At 40.8% G+C, this 12,650-nt stretch overlaps 1 protein-coding gene across 1 annotated transcript in view; it reads right to left on the bottom strand.

Annotated features, from left to right (window-relative positions):
* Positions 1–12,650, bottom strand: part of TXLNG (taxilin gamma) — a 57,846-nt gene that overhangs the window by 5,913 nt on the left and 39,283 nt on the right. Inside the window, exons 5-8 of the mRNA XM_004758904.3 lie at positions 11,827–12,021; positions 8,553–8,672; positions 6,941–7,015; positions 336–428 (exon numbers count right to left, since the gene is read on the bottom strand). Coding sequence (XP_004758961.1) covers positions 336–428; positions 6,941–7,015; positions 8,553–8,672; positions 11,827–12,021 — 483 coding nt within the window. The remainder of the gene's footprint in view (positions 1–335; positions 429–6,940; positions 7,016–8,552; positions 8,673–11,826; positions 12,022–12,650) is intronic.

Raw genomic sequence — 12,650 nt, 5'->3', positions numbered from 1 at the left:
TCCAAAAACACAGAGCTTTGGGAAGGAGGGGCGGGGTGCAACTGAGTGAATAAAACAAAAGACACAACAAAAAAGAAACCACTTATAGTGTAACAACAAGTTGTATTTAATACAGGAATTCACTTTAATAAAGCTGGTATTTAAGGACAGAGACCACTAGCTACATGGGGCACACCAAGAGCAAAATGACCAAATGGGATGCCACTGGAGGGTCAGAGAAGAAATGAAGACTGTACCATAACAACAGCAACTCATCCAGGTCGTGTTCGTGCTTAAAAACAGCTTCTTATATAAATTCCCTTTTAGGTAATATTCTACTAAAAATATGCAAGTACCTTTTCCATTTCCTGCCGGAAGGTTGTAAACAATTCATTGCTTTTTGCCATCGTAGTCTGGAATTCTTCAAACTTATCCATATAAAGAGAAAGCTACAGAAAAAAAGTAATGAAATATTCTGAGTTCCAGGTAAACAATTTAAAGCAATTCCTAAAGACTTTCTAAAAGGACATACTATGGTTACACATTAGTTATCTGATACAAGTGACAGAAAGAGGAACGCAAACCCAGCCTCGGCTACCAGAGACAGCTGAAGTTCTATAACCCACCGAATCCCCTGAAACTGAGGAAATTTTGTGGACTTAAACATCTTTAGATGTAAAATGTTTAAAATGTACAAACAGGGGTGCCTGGGTGGCTCAGTCGGTTAAGCGGCTGCCTTCAGCTCTGGTCATGGTCCCAGGGTCCTGGGATCCTGTGTCCAGCTCTCTGCTCAGCAGAGAGCTTGCTTCTCCCACTCTCTCTCTCTGCCTGCTGCTCTGCCTATTTGTTATCTCTGTCAAATAAATAAATACAAATTTTTTTTAAATAAAATGTACAAATATCTACTAGCTCCAATCCACCAATTACCTCTCCTTACATTTGAGAAATTGTCCATGGAAAAAAGAGCATTCTTTTAGAACACCACCTGCACAGTTCTTAGCTTGGTATCAAGGATATCTCTCTCCTTAACACAGGCAGGAAAACAAAACAGAAGTTGAAGCACTGGCTTGGGGGGAGTGCAGGTGGGAGAATTCAGTGTGATGGATTGTTTGGACATTCAATTTGGACCGATTTGGGTACTGGGGGCCATGGCTCTAAAGTACACTTCAAATACTGGAAATTGTGATAACCACAATATTATTCCTGGTGTGTTATAGAATATCAAAAGTTTTAAATGCATGTTCATAGCTGTTTTCCTCGAAGATGGAATATCCAGGTAGACTGTTCCATCTAAGAGCTCAAAACTGGCCCATACTGGGAAGTTAGTAAGTGGCAACTACCGTGACACTGAGACTTCCATGCCTGCATCACAGAACAACGGGTCAACCAACACCAATCCAACGCTCTCTTCAACAAATGCTGGACACTGACATGGTAAGAGCATAGAATGAGACCAACACTTGGCAAGGACAGCCACATTTAGACTAGGAAAAGTAAGACATGACAGCAAAGGAACCAAACTAATGATCAAAAAACACGACCCAGGGTGACACATAGCACTGACAACAGAAGTTTCAATGGTAACAATCTAAGATAATCCGAGCTGCCTGGGCGCTTCATAGAAGGGTCCTCTGGTGCTTTGCCCTGGAGAATTAGCAATGACTCCCACATTTAAGTCCATCTTCCAAAGCCATCTACAAATAGACTATATGCCTTTTCCACATCAATACTCTTCTCCATTTATATGGACAACTCAGAGCTAATAAGGGGTTCAAATTTCCTGGAAGCAATCTAGCACAATCCTAGGTTACAGTGGCAAGTTAAAAAAACTTGAATTTTCAAAGTTAGGCTACAGGAAATGAGCATCACCTCATCATAAAACATGCCCAAAGACAAAACAGCATTCAAAAGAGGTGCTCTTAAAGATTCAGACCAGTCTCAGGGCACCTGGGTGGCTCAGTCGTTAAGTGTCTGCTTTGGCTCGGATCATGATCCTGGGATCGAGACCCGCATCAGGCTCACTGCTCAGCGGGAAGCCTACTTCTTGCGTTCCCTCTCTGGCTGTGTCTCTATTAAATAAATAAATTAAATCTTAAAAAAAAAAAATTCAGACCAGTCTCAATGTATCAAGTGCATTTTAGAACTAATTTAGAGACCTTACAACATTAAATATAAATGTGTTGTATAAGAAACTTTTTTTTTTTTTTAAGATTTTATTTATTTATTTGACAGAGAGAGATTACAAGTAGGCAGAGAGGCAGGCAGAGAGGCAGGCAGAGGAGAGAGGAGGAAGCAGGCTCCCTGCTGAGCAGAGAGCCTGATGCGGGACTCGATCCCAGGACCCTGAGATCACGACCTGAGCCGAAGGCAGCGGCTTAACCCACTGAGCCACCCAGGCGCCCCTTTTTTTTTTTTTTTTAAGATTTTAAGAAACTTTTTTTTTTTTAAAGATTTTATTTATTTGACAGAGAGAGATCACAGTAGGCAGAGAGGCAGGCAGAGAGAGGGGAAGGGAAGCAGGCCCCCCGCTGAGCAGAGAGCCCGATGCGGGACTCGATCCCAGGACCCTGAGATCATGACCCGAGCCGAAGGCAGCAGCCCAACCCACTGAGCCACCCAGGCGCCCTGTCTAAGAAACTTTTAAAATAAACACTTTTCTCAACAGAATGTAATCTAGTTACTTGGAAAAGGGTAGACTATAGGTAAACGCCTAATTTCACCTGTCCATAAAGGCATCAGAAGTATTTTCTGTACCTTTCCTTTGAGTGAGGAGGCAGTATCTGCTACCCTTACTACACATTAGACAAACACAGTGAAAGACTACATTAGGACAAACAAGGGGTTTGGACTGAAAAACAGGGAAGCAACAAAGAAAAGCCTAGGCCCAGATGGTCTCATGGGTGAACTCCACCAAACATTTAAAGATGGGGGCACCTGGGTGGCTCAGTGGTTTGGGCTGCTGCCTTCGGCTCGGGTCATGATCTCAGGGTCCTGGGATCGAGCCCCACATCGGGCTCTCTGCTCCGCAGGAAGCCTGCTTCTCTCTCTCTCTCTCTCTCTCTCTCTCTCTCTCTGCCTGCCTCTCTGCCTACTTGTGATCTCTGTCTGTCAAATAAATAAATAAAATCTTTAAAAAAAAAAAAAACATTTAAAGATGAACGAATGTCAATTCTTCCTAAAGTCTTCCAAAAAAAAAAAAAAAAGATACTGAAGAGAAGGGACACTCCCCAATTCATTTTATATAAGGTCAGCCTTTACCCTGATATTAAAGCCAGATAAGGATACCATTAAAAAACTGTAGGCCAACATCTCTGATAAATATAGCCGCAAAAATTCTCAATTAAATACTAGCAAACCAAATTCAATAGCACGTTAAAAAGATCACAGACCATGACCAAATGGAACTCATCCCTGTGATGATGCAAGGATGGTTCAACATACACAAATCAATAAATGTGACATTCCACATTGATAAAATAAAGGAGAAAAATCATGATCATCACAACGGGTACAGAAAAAGCATCTGACAAAATACAACATCCATTCATGATATAAACACTCAACAAGTTGGGGACAGAAGGAATATACTTCAATGTCATAAAGGCCATACATGACAGACTCACAGCTAATATGGTACTCAACCATTAAAGGTTTAAAAGCTTTCCTTCTACTAGAATTCCTAGCCAGAGCAATTAGGCAAGAAAAAATAAAAGGCATCCAAATCAAAAAGGAAAAAGTAAAACTGTGTTTGCTGACAAAATGATCTTACATACAGGAAATCCTGAAGACTCCACCAAAAACCTGTTAAACTCAGCAAAGTTTCAGAATGTGAAACCAACATACAGAAATCAGTTGCATTTCTATACACTAACAACAAAATATCTGAAAAAGAAATTTTTTTAAAAAACCTAAATTTACAATAGCATCAAAATCAATAAAATACTTAGAAATAAATTTAACCAAGGATATAAATGATCTACTCACTGAGAACTAAGACACTGATGAAAAACTTGAACACAAAGTGGAAAGATATCTGTGTTCAAGGATCAGAAGTTAGTATTATTAAAATGTCCGCACTACCCAAAGCCATCTATATTTAATCCCTACCAAAACCCCAATGGTATTTTTACAGAGATAGAAAAAACCAAACCTAAAATTTGAATAGAACCACCAAAGAGCTGGAACAGCCAAAGTAATCTTGAGAAAGAACAAAACTGGATGGAGGCACCATGCTCCCTGACTTCCAACTATATTACAAAGCTAAAGCAATCAAAACAGTATGCTACCAGCATAAAATCAGAGACACAAAGGAAAAGAGTTGAGAGCCCAGAAATAAACCCATACACTATGGTCAACCAATACTTGACAAAGAAGCCAAGAATACTCAATGGGGAAAGGACAGTCTCTTCAATAAATGGTGTTGGGAAAACTGGACCCCTCTCTTACCACTATTCACAAAAATTAAAGACTTAAACATAAGACCTGAAACCATAAAAACTCCTGGAAGAAAACACAGGTAAAAAATTCCTTGAGGGGCACCTGGGTGGCTCAGTGAGTTAAGCCTGCCTTTGGCTCAGGTCATAATCTCAGGGTCCTGGGATCGAGCCCCGCATCAGGCGCTCTGCTCAGCGGGGAGCCTGCTTCCCTCTCTCTCTCTCTGCCTGCTGCTCTGCCTACTTGTGATCTCTCTCTGTATATCAAATAAAAAAAAAATTCCTTGAAAGCAGTCTTGGAAATTTTGGTCATGGTACCAAAAGGCACAAGCAACGCAAGCAAAAATCAACAAGAGGGACTACACTGAACTAAAAAGCTTCTGTACATCAAAAGAAACAACAAAATGAAAAGGCAACTATGGAATGGGTAAAAATACCTGGAAACCATATACCTGGTAAGGGGTTAATATACAACATATATAAGGAATTCACACAATTCAAGAGCAAAAGAACAAATATAATCCAATTTAAAAATGGACAGAAGACCTGAACTGGCATTTTTCCAAAGACCTACAAATGGCCAACAGGAACATGAAAAGGTGCTCAACACCACTACTACTCAGGGACAGGCAAATCAAAACCACAATGAGATGTCATCTCACCTGTTAGGATGGCTATTATCAAAAAGACAAGAGGTGACAAATGTTGGCAAGGGTGTAGAGAAAAGGGAAATACTGGGCACTGTTGGTGGGCAGGTAAATCAGCAGTTACTGTGAAAACCAATATGGAGGTTTCTCAAAATTAATAACAGAACTAGCATGTGATCTAGGAATCCTACTTTTGGGTATATCCCTGAAGATGATGAGATCACTATCTAGAAGTGATACATATGCACTCCTATATTCACTGCAGCATTATTCAAAATAGCCAAGATATGGAAACAGCCTAAGTGCCTACTAACAGATGAATGGATAAAGAAAATGTGATATAAATACATAATGCAATATTGCTCAGTCATTTAAAAAAAAAAAAAAAAAAAAGGGGCGCCTGGGTGGCTCAGTGGGTTAAGTCTCTGCCTTCAGCTCAGGTCATGATCTTAGGGTCCTGGGATTGAGCCCTGCATCAGGCTCTCCGCTCAGCGGGGAGCCTGCTTCCCCCCTCTCTCTCTGCCTACTTGTGATCTCTATGTCAAATAAATAAATAAAATCTTTTTTTTTTTTTTTAAAGATTTTATTTATTCATTTGACAGAGAGAAATCACAAGTAGATGGAGAGGCAGGCAGAGAGAGAGAGAGAGGGAAGCAGGCTCCCTGCTGAGCAAAGAGCCCGATGCGGGACTCGATCCCAGGACCCTGAGATCATGACCTGAGCCGAAGGCAGCGGCTTAACCCACTGAGCCACCCAGGCGCCCAAATAAATAAAATCTTAAAGAAAAAAAAAAAGAAAGAAATCTTTCCATTTGTATTAATATGGATGGACCTTTAGGGCATTATGCTAGGTGAAATAGGCCAGAGGAAAGACACTGTATGATCTCACTTATATATGGAATCTGAAAAAGCCAAACTCCTAGAAATAGAAAGTGGAGTGGTGGTTGTCAGGGGCTGATGGGAAGGGGACATCCAAAGATAATGGTCAAAGGGTACAAATTTTCAGTAAGAAGATGAATGCGTTTGGAGGATCTAATGTACAGCATGGTGACTATACTTAACAATAGCGTGTCATATACTTTAAAGAGAAGAAAAAGTAGGGATGGCCCCCATCAAAATTACCATCTCCCATGGCTCTGAGAGTGGTTAATAGGCAATTTTTAAAATGGGTTATGTGTTCACAGCACAAAATTCTGAAGATTTTAGGTTCAACTATATGAAACTGCCATTTCTGTAGGTCAAAGAAGTATCAGCAATTTCATAGAATTCAACTTAATACAAAAGAGTGCCAATCTGCAGACTCCTCGGTTCTTCTTTTTTTTTTTTTTTTTTTAAAGATTTTATTTATTTATTTGACAGAGAGAAATCACAAGTAGGCAGAGAGGCAGGCAGAGAGAGAGAGGAGGAAGCAGGCTCCCCGCTGAGCAGAGAGCCTGATGTGGGACTCGATCCCAGGACCCTGAGATCATGACCTGAGCCGAAGGCAGCAGCTTAACCCACTGAGCCACCCAGGCGCCCACGGTTCTTCTTTAGTTGAAAATTAGCAGACCCACATGGAAGCAGACTGAGAAAGGGAGGAAACACCTGGAGTATTGGAAAGGGGACGCTGCAGACAGCATCACCAACTGTCCCAGTCTGCCTGAGACCTAAGTGCTTCCTGGGACACAGGACTCTGAGTGCTAAGACCACGGAAGGCCTGGGCAAATCAGGAGGAGCTGGTGACCCTAAATGAAGAGGAAAATTCCAAGAGGGACATGTGATCTACTCTCAGTTCTGGCTGGGAACAAGCACAAGCACCTTAGAGAAGATTCAAGGTATATATCAAATGAACCATAGATTTTTTTTTTTAAACAAATGCTACTATCCCCTGCTGTCAAGTTACCTGCTGTTTTAGTTGTACTTCTTGCTGTTTCATTTGTTCATATTTGTGCCTCGATTCTGTTGCTTCTTTTAATAACTAGAAAACAGAAACATACTATTACTAATAGTAATTACAAATATGATTCTAATGTCAAATGACCAGAGAAAGAGTTAGGCTTAATCCTTCCACTCATTATTTTAGCAAGAACTACAAGCCTATAGATAAAATATTCAGTTACATCAATTGTTCATTACCTCTCCAATCTGTTCTACTTGGTAACATTCAGGAATGTTGGAACACTCTTTTACTGCTTAGAAAGAGTACCCTGGAGGCCGAATAATAGGTTTGCAAAACTCAGGGTTAAACTGTTATGTTTCAGGTGAAAATAATGAGAAGTTTGGTATTAGCAGAAAACAGGACTAGGAATCTTGAGAGTATCTCAACGACTCAGAAATCCACTTTACTCTTGACAGTCAGGATGAGGCAGAGTGAAGGAGTATGGAGCAAAGCAATGAAATCAGAGACCAGTTTCTGATCACTTCTTAAAAAGCAGGGGAGAAGTGGATGAGAGCTTTAATTTATATACTTAAGTTTTTAAGAAAAAGTTATATGGTGAAACTGCATTATAGTAAGTAACTGTTGAAATTCAGCCCCTGAAGTAAAAAGTCACATGTAGGCCAAATAAGCCCTAAAAAGTCATTAAACCAACTATAAAGTATATATGTGCAATGTACATATGTGTGTGTGAATATATGAAATTTATACCCTCACTTTGGAAAGAACGGTTTCTTCAATTATACACAGGAAAGCATTATTAATTCTCACAGAAGATGGTGCTGTATGAAAAACAGGTCTCTCTTAAGCCTAGACCCACACTCGACGTGGTAAGTTCACATCATGAGGGCCACTCACAGAGCCTTCATACCAGGCTTGCCTCAAGGCCTGTGCTACTTGACTGAAAGCTGGATTAACAGTCCTCATTGCCATAATCATTTCTCATCTTTATTTGGGGGCGGGGGCACGCTAAGCACATAAAGTTGAATTTGCATTTGTTAAATATACATACCCAATGAGAATTCCACTGCATTCACAATTACTGACAGGCAATATAGTCTGAACATACACTCTGGGAACGAAGCTGAGTGATTAGGTATAGAGAATTCTGTTAAAATTTTATCATAAAATTATACCAGAGTAAATAGACAAAATAGGTTTCCTAGTTTCAAGTCACTTGTTTGAGATCAAAGTATCAGGGTATATAGGAGACCAGTGTTTGGTAAGCTCAATATTAAACTGAACCACCACATTTAATGTGCTGAATACTGGTATAATTCTTAAACCTGGTGACCATTACCAAAGTGAAATAACTGTAAGCATGAAAAAGTCAAATGAGTGCAGATCTTTCCACTAATTTGGTCTAATCTCTCCCATGTGTCTTCTGTATAAAAAAAAAAAAAAAAGTTAAACAGAAATAAATAGCCAAATACTTTCTAACACACACATGGCTTTCTCAGTCTAGAACAAAAAACCAATTAGCATGACCCAGGTGCTCTATTAACGTAGAATAAGTATTCTGAATGACTTTGGTTACAATTTTGACAATAAATTTCTTTTTTTAAGAAAGAAAACTTACAAACTCTCTCTCTCTTTGATGTTTTTCATCAGCTTCTTTTATTAGCTGTGTCGTCTGCTGAAGCTTGGCATCCACAAGCTGTTGTTGTAATTCCTTATGTTTGAACACTTTATCAATATGCTATGGGAGAAGTAAAATTTCTTACATCACTTAATGAAAAAGAAACACAATGATGAGGAAACAACACAAGTTACAATACCTTGTTTATTCTTACCCTGCTTTTCCTGCTAATAGCACCAGAGCTGAGGACCCTGGGTCCATGAGTTTATAGAAGAGTGAGCTTTACATCACCTTGCAATCCCTCCTGGGTTTGCACTTGCAGGAAAGGAGCCTTCCAGCTGCTACCCTGGACCCCCTCCCTTTCGGAGGTGGACTGTCAAGGAGCCTCATTAACCACACACTTGTACTTCCTACTCCTGCCCTACAATGAAAATGAGGCTCAAAAACGTATCAAGAAAAAGATGGATAAGGAGATCAAACTGTTAAACCCACATATCAGACACATTACCTCCTGGGTATTTCTCCCCGCTCTCCGTTTGCCGGAGGCAGCACGCGGTGACCACTGAAGCGGCCCCAGGTCAAGTCCTGGCTGGTGCGTGGCCTGGGGTAGATTTTCCCCTTGCTGACTCTCGATTCCCTCCTCCAAGCAGAGATAACCACATTTGCTGCAAGCTCTAAAAGCCAATGTGGTGGTTCTGCTGTGTAAGGTGCCTGGTGCCCAGCACATACTAGACATTGCATAAAATGTCATTACGATTTCCAAACAAAATTGGTAAGTAGTTATTTACATACAATACAGTCATCAGAACACCCCTTCTCAGATGTGCAGAGTAACTCTTCCTGACCGGAGACCATCTGATAACACTCAAAATAAGACTCACATGTAATGTGCTTAAATGTACATAGTTTTCAAGTTTTCTACATCTATCATGTGTCAGTCAGACTGTCATATTAAAAACCAAAAGAACAATTTTAAGAAAACTGAGGCCTTTATAATCTAATATAAAATTTATTCTCTAGGGCAAAAAAGTTCCTTCAATAAACACTCAAAGGAAAAAAAAAAGAGTGAAGAGGAAATCATTTTTTTTTTAAAGATTTTATTTATTTACTTGACAGAGAGAGATACCAAGAGAGGGAACAGAAGCAAGGGGAGTAGGAGAGGGAGAAGCAGGCTTCCTACTGAGCAGGGAGCCCGATGCGGGACTCGATCCCAGGATCCTGGGATCCCGGCCCGAACCCAGGGCAGACGGTTAACAACTGAGCCACCCAGGCGCCCCTGGAAATCTTCATGTTACAGACTTGAAACCAATCAGTGAAACAGATGGACTGCGTTTAGAGCTTGATTCAAATAGCTTAAAAAAAAAAAAAATGGGGGGAAGACACAACTACAGAAAATTGAACAATGACTCAGTATTTAACATTAAGTAATTACTGTTAATTTTGTTATGTGTGAAAACGATAGCATGGTTGTGCTTAAAAAAAGAATCCTTATCTTTTTGAGGTACACCCTCAAATATATATGAACGGAATGGAATAGAACACCTTGAAGTTGTATCAAAATAGCCCAGGGTAAGCTGATGGGAATAAAGCTGAAACTATGATTTCATCTGCTAAAACAAGAGGACATATTCTCTACTTTTAAGTTTATAATTCTCCATTTTAAAAAGGGAGAAGGCAGAGAGAGTGATTAAGGGGCACTGGGTGACTCAGTCAGTTGAGTGTTCAACTCGTGATTTTGGCTCAGATCATGATCTCAGGGTCCTGAGATGGAACCCTACTTTGGGCTCCTAGGCTCCGTGCTCAGAAGGGAGTCCGCTTGGGGTTCTCTCTCTCCCTCTGCCCCTCCCCCCACACCCGCACGCACTTTCAAATAATAAAGAAACAATCTTTTTAAAAGAAGTATTTTTTGAAGGGCTGAATGTAAGACTCTAAGTTAGTATGATCTAAAGTTTGCCTTCAAAACTGAATACATAACCCACAGAGGGGCCAATCTTTTTTTTCCCTTTAACCGGCTATTTTAATCTACTTGTGTAGGGTTACAACACACATAAAAGCATGTTTCCCTAACTTCAAAGGCAGGGGATGCACTGTATAAAAAGCCTGATGCCAACAGAAAGGATGGATACCTACCATTTGCATCGACATGGATGGAACTGGAGGGGATTATGCTGAGTGAAATAAGTCAAGCAGAGAGAGTCAATTATCATACGGTTTCACTCATATGTAGAAGATAAGGAATAGCGTAGAGGACCACAGGGGAAGGGAGGGAAAACTGCATGGAAGAAATCTGAGAGGGAGACGAACCATGAAAGACTCTAGACTCAGGAAACAAACTGAGGGTTCCAGAAGGGACAGGGGTGGGAGGATGGGCGTTAAGGATGATTGCTCACATGTGGTGATGGGCACTGGATGCGATACGCAACTCATGAAATCACTGAACGCTACATCATAAACTAATTATATGCTCTATGCTGGCTAACTGAAAATAAGGGGAAAAAAACCTTTTAGCAGATAAACATGTGAAAGAAATAAATTAATGTCATTTTCTTTGAATAAATAAATAAATAAACCTGATGCCTCTAATCCTGCCCATTTGGCCTGTAAAAATGAGGAGGCTTTTAAAAAACAAACAAAAAAATAGACCATCACCTGCTTGCTTTTAATTAACACCTCTGAATTTCCTGACTAGCCTGAAAAAGTCTTAGTTGGAGACCAGTGACCAAGAGTCTTAGTTGGAGACCAGTGACCAAGACCAGCAGGCATGGATCCTTCCAATAAGCTTTTTACTTCAATGAGTATGAGAGTTTAGAAATAGGTTCTATTTTTCCTCTCAAATAGTATAGAACCCCCACTAAAAGAAAGAATCTAAAACGCAGGTATAATACAACGGTAATGTAGACTGTATAGGTTATCACAGATGTCTGAGTTAAAGCGTATCTGAAGGCCAAATATTTATTAGTCTAGATAAGGGGAAAAATCTGCACGCTAAATATGCAATCTTGTAGCAGCAGGTGGAAGACAAGGAGTACTTAACGCTTCTCTAAGAAACCGCCTCACCTACCCACGGCCACAGAGTCTTCTCAACTATCTAAGTGACAACCCCCAAGACTCCTGTTCTCGTGGTGGCTGAAGTTTTCCTGAGAAAAACCCAACTTCCACTACGCAACTATAAAAGTTCTAAAACATCCTGTGACGGTAGTTCTCCTCTGGCAGTGAATGCGGAGAAACCCCTATTGATCAGGAGAAGCTGTCTGAACCAGGAGAATGGCTTTACCTCCTCCCTCAGGGCGTACTGTTCAATGAGCTTCTTCAGCTTCTCTCCCAGCTCAATGTTTTCCTGGCGGAGCTTGGCGTTGTGTATGTCATGCTGCTCCAGCTGCGCCTGGATTTCATTTAAAGTGATCTGGAAGTGTGCGGTGGCTTCTTTACGTCTTTCTTCCTCCTCTCGTGCCTGCTGCATATTTTCTTCCTTATTGTCCAAAAAAACTCCTGTTAATGGTACAGACTTACACAGAAGATACTCATAAAAGCTGCTGCTGGTGCTCCGGGGGTTTACTTATTGTGACCCTAAAGTGTTGCTTCTGAACTCTGATTCCCCTTCCCTTTATCTGGGACCAGAAGGTGATCATTTGATAAGCACACAGCTTTTCCTGAGTAGACATTCAGAGAGGCAAACTGCCCTGCTGTAAAACGAGTGCTATGTGCTATTCTAAAAGTACTTAGCCTCTGGGTACGGGCGGTAGGCAAGAGTGGTCTGGCCATGCGGCTGGTAAACGGCTCCTAAGGAGCTCAGCGGCTGTTTTCCCTCCCCAGATCCAGTCCCTGCCTCAACTCTGTTTCTGTTCAGCTTCGCATTCATGTCAGCTTCTCCTACGTGGTAACGAACTACCTCACTGCTCAGCAGAAAACTGGCAACTCTGAGTTTCCTAAGCCAGGGCTCCAGGCAGGTAAGCTGTGGTCTAAAAATCAATCTCAATTAGATTTCCCACGGCCAGGTATGAGGTCCATTAAGAAGCATCAGGCCAAGCAAAATAGTAGAAAAGTGGTTGCTATCTGTCTCCATGTAGAGACAAAAGATTTACTTCAAATAGGTACACA

Source organism: Mustela putorius, unplaced genomic scaffold (genome assembly GCF_011764305.1).
Source record: "Mustela putorius furo isolate JIRA1106 unplaced genomic scaffold, ASM1176430v1.1 tig00003836_pilon_pilon_pilon, whole genome shotgun sequence".
NCBI lineage: Eukaryota > Metazoa > Chordata > Mammalia > Carnivora > Mustelidae > Mustela > Mustela putorius.
The sequence above is the reverse complement of the archived record's forward strand: the minus strand, read 5'-3'. Positions and strand labels throughout refer to the sequence as shown.